Genomic DNA, 19886 nt, shown 5'->3' on the forward strand with positions numbered 1-19886 from the left:
GGGGTGTGGGCCTTCAGTTCCGGCTGGTGTGGCGCGGCGCGGGAGCTAGGAGCTCGTGGGCGCTGCCGCCGCGATGACCCAGGCGGAGAAGGGGGACGCGGAAAACGGGAAGGAGAAGGGCGGGGAGAAGGAGAAGGAGCAGCGCGGGGTGAAGCGGCCCATCGTGCCCGCGCAAGTGCCGGAGTCGCTGCAGGAGGTTAGGCGCCGAGGGCGGGGCTCGGGAGGGCGGGTTCCCCGCGTAGGAGCCGTGCGGCTGCGGGGCTGGCTGCGACGGAAGCCTCGGGCCCCGGGGTCTCGTTCCCTCCGGGTCGTGGTGCGCTGGGTCCCCGCCGTCCGTCAGCACCACCGGCCGAGCGAGCCGCCGCCTCCCGGCCTGAAACCGGACCGGCCGTCACCCACCCCCCGAGTCCCGTGAGGGCGCGGTGGTCGCACGTACTATTGAGCGCCCTGGCCACAGGGAGTGCATGCCGACCCGAGTACGGGGCAGTTAGAGGTTCAGGCCTTTTTCTGTGTTAAAGAAGTCTCAGTTAGTGGAGGTCATTTCAAGCATAAAAGCAACGAAAAGAGACATTTGTGTAAATAGACATTGGATGCGTGTGTGTGAAAAGCAAGATTAAGTTAGACCATGCGATGTGACATTACCAATAACCAGTGAAGAAAACACCCGTATTCCCATAGGAAAATGGGCAAAGGTCATGTACATTCACAGCAGAGGCATGTCAGTGCTCAGACCTTGTTGGTGGGCGCCTCTGAGGCCGTTTCCTTCCTGGGGGACAGAGAAGGATGATGCCCAGCTGGCCAGGCAGCTGGAAGCACAGGGCCCAGGGCCGGCAGCTGGTCAGCCTCAGGTGGTTATTACTGTTGACGGCTCAGTCTTTCCACTTACCAAGCTCAGAGGCAGACCGCTGGGTCTGTAAGGGCTTGCTGGTACCCACCTTCCAGGATTCTCCCACTCTGAGGGGGAGGTCTGAAGGGGCGCTGACTGTTGGGGTCACTGGTATCTGAGCATGCTGTGGGGTGGGCTGGTGCATCACAGGAAGCATTGGGTACCTCCTCCGGCCCTGATGGTCAGGAATGGTTTCCGCAAAGGAGGTGACATCTGGACTAAGATCTGAAGAATGATTAGAGTTAGCTAAGGGGTGAGGAGGTGGAAATCTCAGAGAGGGAAGAGACCTGGGCTAAGAGGATATGAAGTGTTAGAAATACAGATGTCTGGAATTGAGGGAGAAAAGGGAGCGAGACATGAGAATGGAGGTATTAGCAGGGGCCATATCACGAAGGTCATACAAGCCAGAGCGAATAGCTACAACTTCTGAAGGCAGTGGAGAACTTTGGAAGAGCTAGCTAGCCTGAGCGTTGTGATCATTAAGTCATTTAATCTTCACAATTACTGTATGAGGTAGAAACTTCATGCAGACCGAAGAAGGCACAGTCTGGTTTGAAGCCGGGTCTTTGAATCCAGAGCCTGGGTCCTTATCACTATAGCAACATCTCCTGACCTCCAATCAGCTGTTTAACACCCTTGGATTGTTTTTTAAAACATTTTTATTGATTTCAGAGAGAGAGAGAGAGAGAAACATCAATGATGAGAGAATCATTAATCAGCTGCCTCCTGCTGGGGATTGAGCCTGCAACCCAGGTAGTGCCCTTGACCAGAATTGAACCCAGGACCCTTCAGTCCGTAGGCCAATGTTCAAACCACTGAACCAAACCGGCTAGGCACACCCTTTGGTTTTTCCATGTCCTCTGAGGCACCTGTGCTATTAAGTCTATCTCATCTTGAACAAAATTTGTAGTGAGAGTGTAGAGAGCTTTTTTTTTTTTTTTTTTTTACAAGCATCTTTAGGTGATTCAGATGTAGGAAACCCCAAATTTCACTAATCCGAGTCTTCCCTATTTTTATTCCTGGTTTAACTATCTTCCCTAGTAGATGGAAAGTTCTCTGATTTGGGGGTCTTCGTCTTGGTCACCATTGTGCCTGGCACAGAAATGCCCAAAAGGTTAATTTGCATTGGATAATAATGGTTCTGTTCATTTAAGCAAATATTTGTTGGGCTTTGTACTTAGATCCTGGGAATACAAACTATAAGATGAGTTTGTATTCAGGTAAAGATCAGTTAATTGGATGCTTCTCAAAGAACTCCCTGTACTAAATTAACTTTGATACCTTTGAGTCTGATGACCATTACAGGAATCTAACTCTTTTAGTCTATCCTGTTACCTGTACGTTGTTTAACTTATTACCTGTGTATTACCTTACTAAGGTCACACTTCTTTATATTTGCAGCAAATCCAGAGCAACTTCATTGTTGTCATACATCCGGGTTCAACAACTTTAAGGATTGGTCGAGCCACAGACACACTTCCTATCAGCATTCCTCATGTCATTGCACGAAGACACAAGCAACAAGGGCAACCCTTGTACAAAGACAACTGGCTCCTAAGGGAAGGACTGAATGTAAGTGAGAAACGGAGGGCCCGGAGAGAAAGCCCAAGGTTGGCTCCTTGGGAAGCCTTAGACCAGGGGTCTTCAAACTACGGCCCGCGGGCCACATGCAGCCCGTAGAGGAGTCTGATCCTGCCCGCCAGGTTTTTTGGGCAGTGAGCGCAGCCGAGGTGTTACAGTAGGAATTAGTAGTTCATATAGTCCGGCCCTCCAGCTCTCTGAGGGACCGTGATCTGGCCCCCACTTTAAAAAGTTTGAGGACCCCTGCCTTAGACATTCAAATATATGCATAATCTTGAATAAACACCTTCACAGCTTTATGTTTTTAAATACTAGCATCATTCGGGGTTACAAATACCATTTTTCATCTGAGCTAACAACTTTAAATTGTAAAGAAGTAAATATAACAATTCAGTTGTTTTTTTAACCCATTAGGATGAATTGGGTATTGAGGAAAGTGATTTTTAATGTAAGATATAAACTTATCACTTACTTAAAATGATGTATTCAGATATTTTTTCTTTCAGATATTTAGAGGAGTTTAAATTCATGTTTTAATTCATAAGCAAATTGAATTTCTATACAAAGCACTTATTACAATCTTAGGTCAAATAATAATGTAAAGGCAAAATGTATTTGCTCATAGTAAATATTTACTTTATCCTATTTTACAATGGTAATTATCAGAAAAAGTTTATGATAAGTGTTAAATGTGTATATTACACTGTAATCCACTTTTAAGTTATAAATCAAGGGTAGTTTTAGGAACTTGCAGTTTCTGTAATTTTGATAATAAGCTTTAAGGTTCCATTTTTTAGCATATCTAACAGACTTTACTTAAGTCCATATAACTTAATAACATAAGAACCTAAAAATCACATATTGAGTGATTCGACTTTAGAGAATAAAAATTGAAAGAAAATAAAATTTTCTACAAAAAATGTGTGAATATGTTCTTTACAGTATCAATAGTAATTTGAACACTTGTTGATTAAGCAAAATAACATATGAAGAAGTATAACTGTTACAAATTCACAACATGGAAATGATATAATTATATGAGTCTCTGAAATCCTTTGTAAATGCAAAAATAGTTATGCTCTGATTAGTGAGTATTATGAAATTTTTTTTATCAACCCAAAGTTACTCAAAGTTGTAGATTTTTGCAAATAGTTGGTTTATAGTGAGGGTTCTTTTACATTTTTTATTTATAAATGACATAAAGATTACTTTGAATTCTGAAGATTACTACATACGACAGATTAGGGAAGTTACTTATTGACGAGGGAACATTTCCCATTGCTGCATTAAATTAGTACTAGTTTGCTAGGTTGCCTTCCCTTTTCACTAAGTCCTTTGTACCACTCATCTTTCCTTCTTTTTTCCCAGAAACCTGAAAGTAACGAACAAAGACAAAATGGTCTTAAAATGGTGGATCAAGCGATATGGTCTAAAAAGATGTCAAATGGTACAAGACGGATTCCTGTGTCTCCTGAACAGGTTCAGTTTCAACTCTTCAGATTTATTCTTTTTGCACAGTTAGTATAGCATAATGCTATTCAAGTGCTCTACCCATTTCATTATGCAAATGCAATAAGAGATTTCCTTAAAAAGGAGGAAAAACCGTTCCTAATCACCTCTTGAATACCTGAATCAGTGTCACAAATGCTTAGGCAAGCCAAATGATTTATAAGATGGTATTTCCTGTCACAAGTTGATAAAGTTTACAGTTTACCTGAGAGTCTTAAGTATATAATTCCAAGACCTTGTTGGGAAGCTGTAGTCTTACCATATAGTTACTTTAATGCAATAAACCAATACAATTAGGAATGGCTATGAGTCAGTATGATATGTAAATTTGTATTCAACTTTAGGAGGAGTGCAATATTAATTTTGGACTAGCTGTGAATCACTGCCTAGGTGTCATAAATCACAGGGAAAATCTAGATTGTGGAAAAGGGCAAGAGTATCCTTTTGTTACCAGTCAATATTCCCCCAAAAATATTGGTTTGTGATTAAAATTTGCCACTATAGCTGGTCCCTGAGGGAGAAGAGAAAAGAGAACTCAACTCCACACCCTTTCTTTTCCCTTGCCTAAATTCAGAGAATTAATGATGCACTTTCGTTTCAGGCACGCTCCTACAACAAGCAGATGCGACCTGCAATTTTAGATCACTGTTCTGGAAATAAATGGACAAACACATCTCATCACCCTGAGTTTTTGGTAGGAGAAGAGGTAGGCAACTACTTTACTGTGAAATGGAAGAAGAAAACTCATCTTAATGCTGAAATTCATTTACTTTCCCATCCAGTTCTGGTTCCCGGGCATTCCCTGGTCCTACTTTGAGGACCAGGTAGTCACACTGGCTCTTGAATTAATAGATACTCTACCCTCAATACTTAGAACATTTAGCAAGTGTTAATGATAATTTCTAGCTTTAGGATTTTGAATGTGAATCCAGAAAAACCTGAGAGAAGAGTTTTGATGTGTTCATCTCCCTGTCTTCTAGGCCTTGTATGTTAATCCACTGGACTGTTACAATATCCACTGGCCTATTAGAAGAGGGCAGTTAAATACTCACCCAGGACCTGGGGGCTCCCTTACAGCTGTTCTGGCAGATATTGAAGTAATATGGTCTCATGCAATACAAAAATACCTGGAAATTCCATTAAAAGATTTAAAGGTGAGCTCAGATTCCCATTTACTTGGATTGTCTTTTTTTTTTTTTTTTTAATTTATTGATTTTTTTACGGAGAGGAAGAGAGAGGGATAGAGAGTTAGAAACATCGATGAGAGGGAATCATCGATCAGCTGCCTTTGCACACCCCCTACTGGGGATGTGCCAGCAACCAAGGTACATGCCCTTGACCCGGGACTTTCAGTCCACAAACCGATGCTCTGTCCACTGAGCCAGACCAGTCTCGGCATACTTGGATTGTCTTTAAGATTCTTGGTCGCCCAACCGATGTGGCTCTAACCATTACTGCTTCTGCTTTAGAGAGACTCCTCTTTGAATATAAGTGTGGTGAAATGTATTTTGACCTGATTGTAATGTTAAATGTTTAATATTTTTTTCTTTGTTCTTCTTAGTATTATAGGTGTATCTTGTTAATTCCTGATATTTATAATAAGCAGCATGTGAAAGAATTAGTGAATATGATCCTAATGAAGATGGGTTTCTCAGGTATGTCTGATACTCCAGTGAAGCCTACTTGAAATGAGAATCTCTTTTTCACTGACAAAGTTAATCCACTTTACTGCCTTATTGAAGTACTTACTTGAGAGATTCGGCAATGCTTGAATATTTGCCCAGAAGTTCCTAGGCTTTAGTTGATGATTTGTTTTAGGAGTGTTGCTGATCCTCAGCTCCCTGCTCTTTGCCTTTTGTTTTAGGGATTGTGGTCCATCAGGAGTCTGTGTGTGCCACTTTTGGAAGTGGTTTAAGCAGCACGTGTATTGTAGATGTTGGGGACCAGAAGACAAGTGTATGCTGTGTGGAGGATGGAGTCTCTCATCGGAATACTCGGTAAGGGACATGGGAGGTGGCACTCCCCATCCTTCTCCCCTCACAATCTGTTCAGCTATAAAGCATCACAAGTCAGAAAGAAATTATTTGTAAGGAATTAATGTATCCCGATTTTGCATAGGAAACCAGCAATATTGTGGAAGTGCACATTCTAGCAAGACTAGAGACAACTGATTTTACCCTTTCCTTTGGGACTCTCTAGTGTAAGTTTAACCAGCAGCTCCTGAAAGTCCTAGTGTGTGCTGTATTGTCCCAGAGGAAGCGTATAAGTTAGCTCTGTGTCTTTTGCTGTGGTCTGGCCTAGAGACACCAATCACGCAACAAAGCTTGATTTAGGCAAGTTGTGGAGGAGAAAAATAGGTTTTCAGGTTTGAGTTCTCTAGCATTTGAGTATTTGCTTTTCTTGCCATAAATGGTGTTCAGTGAGTAACTTTATGGTGGTTACTCCATAAGTTCCCTTATTGTGTCATCGCTGATAGGAGAGTCAATAAAATAACTAGCAGGTTTGCTGCTTGTCCTTCCTGGGACAAGGCCTGTCGGGTAAGCAAGCACACTCCGTAGTGCACATGTGGGCTCCTTGCAGCATTGAGTGCTCCCAGATGGCTTCACCAGGAAGCATGAATTCTTGTCCCTTACATTAGGTAGTGTGAATCTCAAAGTATAGAAACAAATACAAAAGAGGTCCCAAGAAGTCCATGAGAAAGGTTAATGTGTTGCCTCCCAACCCATGTTACAAAGCATTCTAAAGCCCAGTAGTTGTCTAATACCAGTGGTTTTCAAGGTTAAAACACTGGATTTCAGTTCTCTAACCACTAAAACAACGTAGCAGTGGTCTTTCCAAATTGTAGACACGTTCAGTTAGTGGGTATTACCCTCACAGATTTCTCCCATAACTTTGTCTTATGGTGTTTGTCACCTCTATTTGCTGGGGAATATACATAGGCAAACAACTATCAAACGGTGAATGTTGGAAATGAGCTGGACTTAATTGTGTGTTTTTTTTGTTTCTTAGATATTTTTTGCAAATAGCATGACTGCTTCTAGGTGCTCTACCACTAATTTATTCCAGAGTTCCCTTTCTCCCTCACATCCATTTATCTGTTCTTTCATTCTTTTTTCTTTTCTTTTTTTTTTTTTTTTAATATATTTTTATTGATTTCAGAGAAGGGAGAGGGAGAGAGAGAGAAACATCTATAATGAAAGAGAATCATTGATTGGCTGCCTCCTGCACCCCCTTACTGAGGATCAAGCCTTCAACTCGGGCATATGTCCTTGACCAGAATCGAACCCGGGACCCTTCAGTCTGCGGGCTGACGCTCTATCCACTGAGCCAAACCAGCTAGGGCTGTTCTTTCATTCTTTTAATTTATTCCTACAACAAAAACATTTCTTGAAACTTTCTCTTTGTGCCTAATAGAATTTTTGAATCACCCTTTGCACCTTCTGAACTGAGAGATTACCCATCTGCCCTTCTTCTTAACTCTAGACTCTGTCTGGCATATGGAGGGTCTGACGTATCAAGATGTTTTTACTGGCTGATGCAGCGAGCTGGATTCCCTTATAGAGAATGCCAATTGACAAATAAAATGGATTGCCTTCTTCTGCAGCACCTAAAGGAAACTTTCTGTCATTTGGATCAGGTGAGAGCAAACTTAGAATTGATTATTTTTGCTTTCAGGAAAAATGTAACAATATCATGCTACTCTTTCAGCTTAAGCTGATAAAGCCTTGAAGCTGAAGCCTGTTGGAGTGAGTCTTTTGGTGAAGTCAGAGCTGTGTCTCAGGCTCTGGAGACGGCTTGTTTTTTTTTTTTTTTTTTAAGAGTTTAGCAAATACCTCTCTATAGGTTGAAGAAGGATGAAGTTAAATCTTTATTTGTGAAGAATAGAAGCAGGTAATATGTAGATACAGACACTTAGTAAAATGGCACCTTTGGAAGCACTTTCTCAGATTGTGAACAAGTCAACATTTTATCATTGCTGTATATGGTTTGCTACCTTTTTACTCTTTTAGATATTTTTTTCACCTTTTCAAGTAATATAATTCTGATAAAAATTTTTGAGAAATGTAAAGCTAGGTAACATTCTCAGTTATTGAGAGCGTTTTCTGATTGATTGGGGGGTAGGGGGAATTCCCTCAGCCCAGCTTACACCCTCTCCAATCTGGGATCCCTCTCACAGTCCAGGACTGCTGGCTCTCAACTGCTCGCCTGCCTGCCTTCCTGATTCCCCCTAACCTCTTCTGCCTGCCAGCCTGATCACCCCCTAACCACTCCCATGCCAGCCTGATTGATGTCTAACGGCTTCCCTGTCAGCCTGTTTGCCCCCAACTTCCCTCCTCTGCTGGCCTGGCCACCCCTAACTGCCCTCCCCTGAAGGGTTGATTGCCCCCAACTGCCCTCCTTGCAGGCCTGGTGCTTCCCAACTGCCCTCCCCTGCTGGCCATCTTGTGGTGGCCATCTGGTGTCCATGTGGGAGAAGGATCTTTGATCATATTGTGCGGCTATCTTGATCTTTTGTGTTCAATGATAGTTAATCTTCATATTAGTCTTTTATTAGATAGGATAGAGGCCTGGTGCATGGGGGGGTGGGGGGGTGGGGAAACAGCTGGTTTGGGTGAGCGTCCCCTTGGGATGTAGGGCAGCCTGGGAGTGGGGTCTCTGGTGGTTTGCAGGCCTGCCATGCCCCCTGGTGACCCAAGCAGAGGCCTGGGATCTGGGATTTATTTACCTTCTACAATTGAAACTTTGTAGCCAGGAGTGGAGCCAAGCCTTCTTGCTCCGAGGCTAGGACAGGCAGAAATCTTGGCTTCTTCCATTGCCTTGGAAACCCAAGCCTCCCTCCTGCTCTCTGGGGCTGCAGCCATCTTGGTTCGGATTAATTTGCATACTCACTCTGATTGACTGGTGTGCGTGGCTGGGGGTGTACTTGTGGGTATAGCAGAGGTATGGTCAATTTGCATATTACTTTTATTAGATAAGATTTTATTGATAATGAAGAAAACAAAACATTTAACATTTGTGTCAATTTCACAAATGTTAAAAAGAAAGCAAGTCACCATTGAGCTCTTACGAAGTTCCAGTGGGTGTGGTAGAAAGTTGTAGGGCAGCCCTTTATAGGTGCGGTTAAGATGGCAGGGAGGCTTCATTGTAATTGGAGGAGTTTACCTGTGCTTTTACTGATTCACTGACAGCATCTTTTCCTGGAACCAGGACATCTCTGGGCTTCAGGACCATGAGTTTCAGATTCGGCATCCAGATTCACCTGCCCTGCTTTACCAGTTTCGATTGGGAGATGAAAAACTCCAGGTAATGTGTGGGTATATATTTCTATGGCTAGAAAGAAAGCCAGCCAGGTTTCCACGTCATGCTGGAAACCTCATGAGGTCAAAATGTGAACTGGTTGTAGATTATTCACTAACTCACTTTAGAATAGATCTGAGAACCATCTTTTTAATTAGTCACTACGTGATAAGTCATTTAGACAGAGATCCCATTCTTCTAGGTAACATTTGCTTTGAGATTTTGTGGTATCATATCATCCATTCATTAGATGATAAGTGAGTTTTCTGCCTGTCTGCACTGAAGAAATAATGCTTTTCCCCAAAAAGGACACTGCACAATCTTAACTTCTAGGATCTAATCTGCCAGTTTTATTTTTTGGAAGAACAAAATTTAGTGGGTCAGTTTTTTTCAAGAGGCATTATCTCAGCTGATTATTCTTTTCTTCCACATGCAGGCTCCAATGGCTTTGTTTTATCCAGCAACCTTTGGAATCGTCGGACAAAAAATGACGACTCTGCAGCACAGGTCCCAGGGTGACCCCGAGGACCCTCATGATGAACACTACCTGCTGGCCACACAGAGCAAGCAAGAGCAGGTCCGCAGACTCTGGCGTGAGAGGAGGCAGTTTGTCCCTGCAGGAGAAGTTGGCCCGTCATTGATGGATCAGTGCAGTCCCTGCCATCTGACAGAGTGCTAAAGCTGATCCTGTTTTAGAACTGTGGGTGAAATGAAGTCTAAATTTAAAATCTGGGTGGCAGATCTTTTTTGGTTCTGCAAGCATTCATCCATTTTTCAGAATACCAGTCCATATATTTGAAAGTAAATTTAAGGGAGTTTGAATATTTATCTGTGGTAAATATTTTCAGTAAAACCTCACCTCTGTTTAATTATAAGGTATGAGAGTTGTGTGGCATAAGCACAGAGCTGATGCTAGTAATAGGATGGCTGATGCGGGGGCACAAATTAGAGCTGTTATCTGCTAATGAAACGGCAGCTCAAGGTGAAGAGAAGAGGGCCATAGCATTTTCTAGTCTTCATTCCTGCCCCAAAGGTGAATACAAGGTGGTTAGAAAATGAGGATTTCATAATACTGGCCCAAGAATTGCTCTGAAATACTCTACTTGAAAACTCAGTTCAAGAAGAAAAGTTAGTCTGTACTGATATCTCAACTTTAACATCCAGCCTGTAATAGTAAGGTGCCCTCCCTGCCAGAGACTGCTTTAGAATTGCAGAAGTGCACCCTCTTCTGTCATCACTCACTCCAGGTGGTTGGTTGTATACTCTGGTGTATTTCCTCTCTGCACCACAGCGGCAGGCCCTCGTGTATGTGCATAGAGAGGGAGCAGCAGGGGGAGGGGAGTTTAGTTGAAAAGCATCGACCATGCTCTTAGTCACACCATCTACTTGATTGTCCTTTTCATTTAAAGTCTGCAAAAGCTACTGCTGACCGCAAGTCTGCATCCAAGCCCATTGGATTTGAAGGGGATCTTCGTGGGCAGACCTCGGATCTTCCAGAAAGACTCCATTCCCAGGAGGTGGATTTGGGGTCCTCCCAGGCAGACTGTCTGATGGCTGGCAATGACTCCGAGGAGGCCCTCACCGCGCTGATGTCCAGGAAGACTGCCATCTCGCTGTTTGAAGGGAAAGCCCTAGGCCTGGACAAAGCCATCCTTCACAGCATAGACTGCTGTTGTAAGCACATTCGGGGAGGCCGGGAGATGCAATTACATGAACTGGCTAAAGCTAGGTCTGGTTGTGCAGCGTAGCATAGCGTTACTCATTCAAAAACAACCGAGCATCTATCTTGTGCTTGCATTAGGCAAATGATCACACAAATGTGAAATTACAACTGTGGCAGGGTAAAGAATGGAACTAAACAGTACTGACTGAGAGCTGCTGAATGAGGGATTTAATAAGAGTGTTTTATACCATAGGAGAGGTGTGTAGGGTGGGAGACAGGGAAAGCTTGTTTGAGCAAACCACTTGAGAGAGATCTGGGTGGTGAGTGAGGGTTAGGCAGTCACGGATGGGTGGCATTTCAGGCTGAGGAAGAAGCCTGAGTGAGGGCCAGTGTGAATGGGACACGGTGTGAGGAGGAGGCTAGAGAAGTGAGTGCACGCTACATGGGGCTTTTTAGGCTCCTCAGAGATTTGGATCTTGCTGCGAGTACCAGGGTTGGGGTAGCAACATGCTCATATTTGTGTTTTACAAGGTTCCTCTGGCTGCATTGTTGAGGGGTTGGAGAGAGATCCTTAAGAGGGCTTTTGCATTTTCTAACTAAGCAAGAGGTGGTGGTGGGTATGCCTAGGGTGGGTGGGTATGGAGAAAAAGCGTGGAAGGGCTATCACTGTCTTTGCAGCATCTGATGACACCAAAAAGAAAATGTACAGTTCCATCCTGGTGGTGGGAGGTGGCCTGATGTTTCATAAAGCACAAGAATTTCTGCAGCACAGAATTCTCAACAAAATGCCACCTTCCTTCAGGCGAATTATTGAAAACGTAGAAGTCATCACAAGGCCCAAGGTATGGACTGTGCAAATGGAACCTCCATATTTCTAATTCTATTGTATGCGGACAGATAAAGTCCTGGAAGTTATTGTCATATGTCTGGGAGTTCTTGAGGGTTTGGGGCAAGTGGAAATGTTACTTACAGCAGGTCACAGATGTGGAGAAAGGAGCTCTGAGCAAGGGGACTGGATTCTGGGTTTTAGTCCCTGCTGTGCTCTCCAAAGCTAGCAAGACTGACTGCCTTTGTAGGACGGTGGGACCTGGAGGAGACTGGCCCGGGTCATGCCACCAGCCAGAATGACTCTGTTATCTTTTGTGCTGAGAGTCTGCTACTGGTCCCTAGACCAGGTGATCGTTAAGAATCATTTAGACTTGAGCTGTTTTGAAATATAAACCTAGGAATTTAGAAACAAATTGTGCCTATGCTTCATTATCTCATTGACAATTCCTGGGAATGTTCTAACTTAATTTTAATCCTGAGGAAGAGATTGTGGATATATTTATTCTACCCCAATTTTAAAGTAAGTTATTTCCTTACATATGTTCTGTCTTCAGAGCTGTTTGTGGAATAATGGCGAATAATAGCAGCTGTAGAAATACAAACTAAAAAGTTTTCTTGTCAGTTGATACAGAGTCCTTAATGCAGGCTTAAAATCTGGCTAATCAGGTATTAACTCAGTTGGGGGTGGGGAAGTGGAGGGGGAGTTTCCACCCCAAAATTCAAATAAGTGATTGAGTGGACATCTTGTCTGTTTGTGCTGACCTATCTGTACTGCCGCTCTAGGACATGGATCCTCGGCTGATCGCATGGAAAGGGGGCGCAGTGCTGGCTTGTTTGGATACGACACAGGAACTGTGGATCTACCAGCGAGAATGGCAGCGCTTTGGTGTCCGCATGTTACGAGAGCGAGCTGCCTTCGTATGGTGAAATGGACAGGAAAAGTCACTCTTGGAGACCCGAAACAAGCCTCTTGGTATAAAAGACTCTTAGAGAATATATATATTCACACACACACATATACATATATATATACACACAGATGTATATTTTTAAATTTATTACCCTAAGTGCTTCAATTTCATGGAAAATAAATGAATTTTAACTTGTGTTGTGTAGAGGACATGACATTGTTGTGAAATTATAAGCTACTTTTGCAATCGACCTTTGAGAATAAATGCACTAGTGTCTCCTGCCCCTTTCAGGGTCTCAGGAGCCTCACAGTGATGTGAGAGCTTGAGCCATTGTCCAGTGGTGAAGCTCTTCATTGCAGTTGACTTCTGAGTGACATGAGACAGTCTCCTGCATCCCTGAGGAGGGGGGTGTGACTTGGGAGCATGCATTGTGTGGTCATGACATTTTCCCTCTTGGCTAGAACAGCGAGCACATCGTGTGACTTGTGTGTTCTCAGAATTTCAAATAGGAACAAGTTTTATTTTTGTTTTTAAAATTTTTCTGTTACATTACAAAAATGATGAGGGCAGATTCAGGTCTAGATTTGTCAAGGCAAAGGTTTAAGGCTGGGCTGTCTGGTTTTTGTTACCCAACATGCTCTAGGGCAAGGAAAAGAAAACAGTCATCATCTGACCAAAACAGAACGAGAGCTGGAAAGGGAGTTTTGTTTCTTTGATACGGCCAATAGGAATGACTTTGGTATAATTTAGGGTTGTTAGCATGTGTTGTACAGATAAGCCGGCTGACTGCTACAATTACTGCTAACAATTCCCTTTACCTGAACGACCAGTGAAAACATTTGGAGTTCTTTGTGTTCAGTGTGGTCAGTTGACCTTAACCTGGGAGCAGTCTGAAGCAGACAGCTGTCACACCAGAGGGCCAGGCCTCAGAGAAGCCTGAGCAGAAGAGAAGGCCTTGCTTGCTGAACTGAACCGGAGCCAGCCAGTGAGCACAGCGTGGGGGCTCAGAGACCTGGAAGGGCTGGGCAGTGCCCTATTCCTGCCAGTTTCTCGCTCTTGCTTCCACTGTCTCACCACCAAGAACTGGAGGTGGGACTGGGGCAAAGACGAACATAGGGACAGTTACGGGGTGAATAATAAGAGTGGAATATAGAATAAGGATGGTAATAAGTCCTTAGACACGGAGCAATGCTGGTAATAGCATTTTACAATAAGAGTATTTTATGTATCTGCCTAGTAGGTTAGGAACAAGGGAAGGTATAACAAAATGTAACTTGGTAGTACTATTTGGAATGTATGCCTTCAGTTTGAAAGTCGTATGTTCTTTGACTTAAAACCTTTTTTAAAAATACATTTACATAAGATTTTATGTTACTGAGCTGTATCAATACAATTTAGTATTGGCTGCCTAGTTCCAAAGATATAATTGTTTTTAATGTGTTTATTGTTGTGAGAGAGAGGAAAGGAGAGAGATGGAGAAACACCTATGTGAGAGAGATATCTATCAGCTACCTCCTAAACGCTGTATTGAACAGGCTACTTGTAGGGTGGATTGTACCCAACCAGGGATTGAGCCTGCAACCTGGGCATGTGCTTCAACTGGGAATCGAATCAGTAACCTTTCGGTGCATGGGACAACGCTCAACTGAGTCACAGGGCCAGGGCTGTTTCTGTTTGCAGTGGTTTTTCACGTAATAGCATATTGCTCTGATAACTGGTAGGTGTTGATTCAGAGGAAGTTAGCTTCTGGTCCAAGTTTTAACAGCCATGTCCGTCTTTTATCACCAGCACTTTAAAGCACCGTAAAGACTAATCTGACAAGTGACTTTTGCCACATTAAACATATTGACTGAGTCATTACTAAGTATTTGCTGGTGAAGCTGGACATGGTGAGATTTCTTTCTGTGCTTTAGTATTTTGCTGTGTGAAAGGACAGGCATTCCCAGAAATATGCTAACATATAAAACCTTTTGGTGACGTAGAATAAAAAAGATGCTTTTAGGAAAATAAAGTCTCAAAATACCACATAACTCTTGTATTCTGTAACTCTATGGTAGTTTGTTTTTACCTAATAAGCCATTATAATAACTCATTTTTATAAGTTTACTTCAAGAGGGCTGTCTTCCAACATAGGAATTATTTTTCTTCTAAACACAGAAATTTACATAGTCAAGAAACTCTGAACTCTGGCAGTGATCTCTAGTAGGTAACTGGACAAAAGTAGACTACGGGTCTGCAAGTGTATTTTGGTGTTCGTGTACAAGAGGCACCTATACAAGAGGAAAATAGGACACGAACCTACTTCAGAGAGAGAAGGTGCTATGAAAATGCCAAATACTACAAGTGGATACAAATGTACTAGGTCGTCTGGTCAGCAAAGATGGGTCCAGCCTGTTGTTCCTATTTGTGTTAAAAATGAAGACGTGTGTGAGAGCGCGTTTTTACCTAAAAAATTGAGTGAATTAGCTAGGGCTTACTAAGTTTAGCATTCATTAATTAATCTTAGCACGTTACAAAGCTAAACACGTCTGCCAACAATGCAGGGCAGGGTCTATTCAAGACTGAACGTTCAGCAGGAAGAGGCATTGCCAGATGGTAAGGTTTCATGTTGTAACAATTATTTTAGTTATGAAATAGATTTAGCTTTATAATTATGAGTTTAGTTTCCGTTCAGTTAATACCACAGTAGTCAGTAATATTTGTAAAGAGTGACATAAGATTTTTAATTACTAGACGAAGGGGTATATGTTCCTTTATGAGCCCTCCCTATTACTAACGCAGTTATATACATACATACAATCCGCCCTACGAGTAGTCTGTACAGTAAACTCCAGAACCAACACAGGCTTTTCTAACGAGGGCTAGGAAGGCTTCGAGTTCTCGTTTCCCGTGGGTGGGCTACACGGAGGCGAGGCCGTGGCAGGCTCACAGCCTTTTCCCCGCCAACGCGTGCCGCTCGGCGCGCAGCAGCTTCGTGCAGAAAGCCGCAGCGTCCTTCATGAGGTAGTACCGGGGGCAGACGCTGAGAGCATTGTAATCGTCTTTGGTATCGGCCTCTCTAAAGTAGACCACCAGGTATTTGTGCAGCTGAGTCTGGCTCCTCAGGTCGCTGCAGAAGAGGTTGAAGGCCAGGGGAAACAGGTCTTGGGAGTTCTCATGAGGGCTGCCCTTGCTCTTGCCACAGGTGCCATCACACACGGGGTTGACATCATTGGAAAGAAGGAAAATGACTTTTTCCGCGGCTTGCTTCTGCGTGGTGAGCCACTGCACCGGACCCATCTCGGCTATTTTCTTTCTCTGCCACTTGTCCAGGATAACCTCGCTTCTGCAGTGGTTCTGAAGAAACTCAGTGAAGTAACAGACTGTGTGATGGAAACATATTTCGGGTGGGTAGACCACAAGAACCTTAATGGGGGGCAATAGCGAGGTGGTGCGGAAGGAAGTACTGATCCTTTCTGTGGAGAGAGAAAAGCATTTGTTTTCTATAAACAGCAAATGGCAGTCTTTTGCCGTAAAGATGTTGTAAAAGCTATATTTTGTAAGTCCTTATCACTAAATCAGTCTCTTAGTCAAGCCATACCTTTTCAGGTAAATTCACAGGTTTGAGGTATTCTGTTTTAGGTGGGTGGTTGTAACTGGAGTATTATTAGTACCATATATAAACAGGAACAAACATCCTGGCCTCTGCCCTTCACATTTCGGGTCAATTCAGTAGTAATTCCATTTTCTACCTGCAGGTGGTAGCATTTCTTTATAGTTCCATAGAGTTAAGTGGCGCCCCTTTTCAGCTGGAACGGAGCTGGAAAGCTGCCCTATGTGTGCTACAGAACAGAAACCATCTTTGAAAGTACTTTAATTCAGGCCACACAACATCTTCTAAGTACAAGTATTCCCGAGGTCCTAGTTCCACAGCTTTCTTAGCCTAGGTCACGAGATTAAGCTTGTTCTATCTACGCCATCACAGACACAAACTGCCTTTTTATTTCCTCCTCCCTCAGTGTGTCACCCTCTAGCTGGGTGGTTTTACTCGTGTTTCTATAGTCAGTTCTCAATATTTTAACGTTGGCAAGTCCTTAGAGTGTATGAGTCTAAGTTGCCACTGTTCTTAAAAGAATTATTTTTAAAAATCGGAACTAGCAGAGAGAACCTGTCACAAGTACAGTGCCATTCCTTATTAGCAATCTGTGCCCTTTTCAGTACATGCCCATGCTTCAGTGGTAAAAATAAAACATGATAGCCACAGGTTTGGAGATTCAGTCCCTGCTTTACCTCAGCAGATGTGACCCAGTTGTTAACGTCAGTTTTTAAGAGAGTGCTGGGCACTAAGTAAATGCTATCTGAGTCCTGTCCAGTGCCAAAATGGGATTGCCTCTAGAGCAGTGGTCGGCAAACTCATTAATCAACTGAGCCAAATATCAACAGTACAATGATTGAAATTTCTTTTGAGAGCCAAATTTTTAAAACTTAAGCTTCTTTTAATGCCACTTCCTCAAAACAGACTCGCCTAGGCCGTGGTATTTTGTGGAAGAGCCACACTCAGGGGCCAAAGAGCCGCATGTGGCTCGTGAGCCGCTGTTTGCCGACCAGTACTGCTCTAGAAGAATCTCCTTTAAAAACATTCAAAGTGTTATTTCTTCATCCAGGTTTCTTTAAAGCACGGCATTATTACCCTTACCATGCCTCCGCATGAGACAGATCCCAACCACCAGCATCCACAGGGCGGCCAGTGGGGCCAGGAGGAGAGGCAGCCAGCCATTGAGCACGCTTCTGTCTGCAGAAACAAAAAAAACCAAATGACCTCCTATTTGGAAACTAAGATTTTTACTCTATACTTTGCAGAAGTTTAGACCCCTTTAAAACCAAAGGCCTCTAGATCTCTAGGTCTGCAGAATGGTATGTTTCCCTACAGTGTCCACATCCTTCTTTCACTCCATTCTCAAGAGGGATATAGGAGGAGGCAGAGAACAGTCCTCTCAAATCACTTGGGCTTCCTACTCCATGTTTACACCGTGGTAACCAGAGTTCATGTTCGTTTTTTTGTTTGTTTTGTTCTTTGATGAATTAATTTTATTCTGGGCACATACTTAGTAGCTAGTACACAGAGATGGCCTTTTTAAAGGCTGTTTTGTAAGACTTGGGTCTGTGGGGGATATTGCCACCCTTCATAGAATGCCAGGACTAGGTAAGCTCAGGCACACGGATGTGCTCAGGAGCCCACAGTCACTGTGGCCACACAGTCAGGACTGTTCGGCACCTGGGTTGTCTTCAGTTGATTTGGCTGCATTTCTAAGGACACTTGTCAAGTGTTGACTCCACGCTTGGGCTAGTTCCAGAACATCTTATTTGTCCATCTGTAAATGGAAAACACCAACTTCTCTAAATCTGGAGACACATTTTCCAGAACATTCTGCTCTCCACTCCAATTGAGGCGTGTCTTCTGGTGCCAGTATTCCTAATTTGTTATCCAAATGTTGGCCATGTGACCCCATCAAGTTACAGCCACAGCCAGGCCTGGGCCACGGGGACTGATGAGATAAATGCAGGGAAATGCATATTCTCTTATTCACTCAGTCCTGTTATGCTCTTGACCTTTTTTTCAGCAGATCCTTGTGGCTCTGAACATCCATTTTGCACTGTTTATTTCCCCCCCCCCTTTTTTGTATATATCCTGCTTCATAAAGGACTTGGGGTGGTTTTATAAATAAAGCCTTCATTGTTATTCTAACCACAGGCTCTGGGCAGCTCTGACATCTTTCCCTGCCCCCCAGTTCAGCATCCACAGGCAGGGACTCTGTCCCATCCCCATGTACACACTGTCAGATTCATGAGGGGTGGTGACAGTGGTCCTCATGTCCTGAACCTCTTTGATCATCTGGTGACAGTGACTGGGCACTTACTGTTATCCAGAGGGAAGGACATATCTGTTTGTGGACAAAGCACAACAGTTCCTTTTCGACGGATGCAGTCGTTGCCACAGGTGTGGAAATATGGTGTCAACTGAGGGAAGAGGAGAGGCTCAGAAAGTACCCATCAGGTGTCGGAGCAGAGTCTCAGCATGATTCCCACTTCTCCCGAAACTTCTCTTCCTCCCTTTTCTGGTTTCAACCCTGTCCCCACTCCCCCACCCCTTATAATAAGGACATTTTCCCCTTGGTCACACTTCGGTGACAAAAGCCCTAAAATCCAATCCAGTGACCCAAGACTGACACACCTTGTAAGTCTTCTGGGGTCTGAACCTAAACTTTGTACATGTTGCTATCATGTTACTTTCCATATCTATGTGGGTTAGGTCACGTCCCATATATACACAAATAGTTCCTCAAACAAGCGGCGGCAGAGCTCCTATTCATTTCCACTTGATGAAAGAAAGTGGAAATCAATAGGACTAGGGACTAGGAAAGTCTGGTTCCCTGGAAAAGGGTGTGGACAGGTATCTGCTCCCTCTGGCAGGGCAGGGCACTGCCTTTATGTTCCAAGGAATAGAAAACAAAAGCTCCTCCTATCTTAGGTGTGGCTGTGCCCCACTGAGACCCTCCACGGCCCCATGTCATAAACTCAGATTTGAATGGGACCGGAGAGCATCTGCTCATCCAACTTCCCTCCACCTGAGTAAACTGAGGCCTGTAAGGGCAGGCAGCTACCCTCCAAGGCTCGTACATTAACCGGGAACCCAAGTCTTGGCATTTCACAGTGTTTGTTACTTCATGCTGCAGTTAAAACAGGCTTGGGGAAATAACATGGTACTCCTGTCTCAGAATTACTCATAGACTTTGTGACAGAAAAAGAAAACAATAGTCCTTTGGAACGTCAGCAACCACTAATAAAAAAAAAAAGCAAAAGGGGCCATCGCTGTAAGATCAGCCTCCTGATCTCCCCACTCCTGGGCCAGCCAAGGATTTCCCATTGACGTCACTTGCTGTGAGACAGCTGCAGAAACGCACAGGATGCGAACTCACTACCACAGCTTTGAAAGGACTCATCAGAAGCCACTAACGGTGGAGAAACAGTCTTCCCCCCCAGAGTCCTCGCTGAGCTTTACCAGGACCACGGCGCCTTCACTCTCCTCGGTCACTGGAACCATGACGGAAACGTGAGTGAGTTTGCTCTGGCGCGGAGAAGGGAGACAAAATCAAGGATGTGCCATGTGAGTGAGTAGATCGAAGACGGCCAGTGAAGAAACCACTCTTCCCAAACTCCCCCAGTTCGTTAG

At 43.7% G+C, this 19886-nt stretch overlaps 2 protein-coding genes across 4 annotated transcripts in view; one reads left to right on the forward strand and one right to left on the reverse strand.

Annotated features, from left to right (window-relative positions):
* ACTR8 (actin related protein 8) lies at positions 1-15999 on the forward strand. Of its 2 annotated transcripts, XM_084902529.1 has the most exons (14): positions 1-196; positions 2288-2458; positions 3836-3946; positions 4578-4682; positions 4957-5130; positions 5538-5631; positions 5841-5973; positions 7460-7613; positions 9185-9280; positions 9711-9851; positions 10684-10948; positions 11616-11779; positions 12549-12738; positions 15861-15999. In XM_084902529.1, the coding sequence occupies exons 1-13, from the start codon at positions 74-76 to the stop codon at positions 12690-12692; spliced, it is 1875 nt and encodes a 624-aa protein (XP_084758655.1). In that variant the 5' UTR covers positions 1-73; the 3' UTR covers positions 12693-12738; positions 15861-15999. The 2 variants fall into 2 exon arrangements, with proteins under 2 accessions (XP_084758655.1, XP_084758656.1); XM_084902530.1 differs by lacking the exon at positions 15861-15999 and having other exon boundaries at positions 12549-12871.
* IL17RB (interleukin 17 receptor B) overlaps positions 14696-19886 on the reverse strand; it is a 14265-nt gene continuing 9074 nt past the window's right edge. For both annotated transcript variants that reach the window (XM_084902532.1, XM_084902531.1), the window contains 4 exons: positions 19716-19781; positions 18574-18673; positions 17352-17447; positions 14696-16131 (listed from right to left, as the gene is read on the reverse strand). In XM_084902532.1, the coding sequence (XP_084758658.1) occupies positions 15602-16131; positions 17352-17447; positions 18574-18673; positions 19716-19781 (792 nt within the window). In that variant the 3' untranslated portion in view covers positions 14696-15601. The remainder of the gene's footprint in view (positions 16132-17351; positions 17448-18573; positions 18674-19715; positions 19782-19886) is intronic.

This window comes from Pipistrellus hanaki (assembly GCF_964339955.1).
Source record: "Pipistrellus hanaki genome assembly, chromosome: 13".
In the NCBI taxonomy this organism is placed as follows: domain Eukaryota; kingdom Metazoa; phylum Chordata; class Mammalia; order Chiroptera; family Vespertilionidae; genus Pipistrellus; species Pipistrellus hanaki.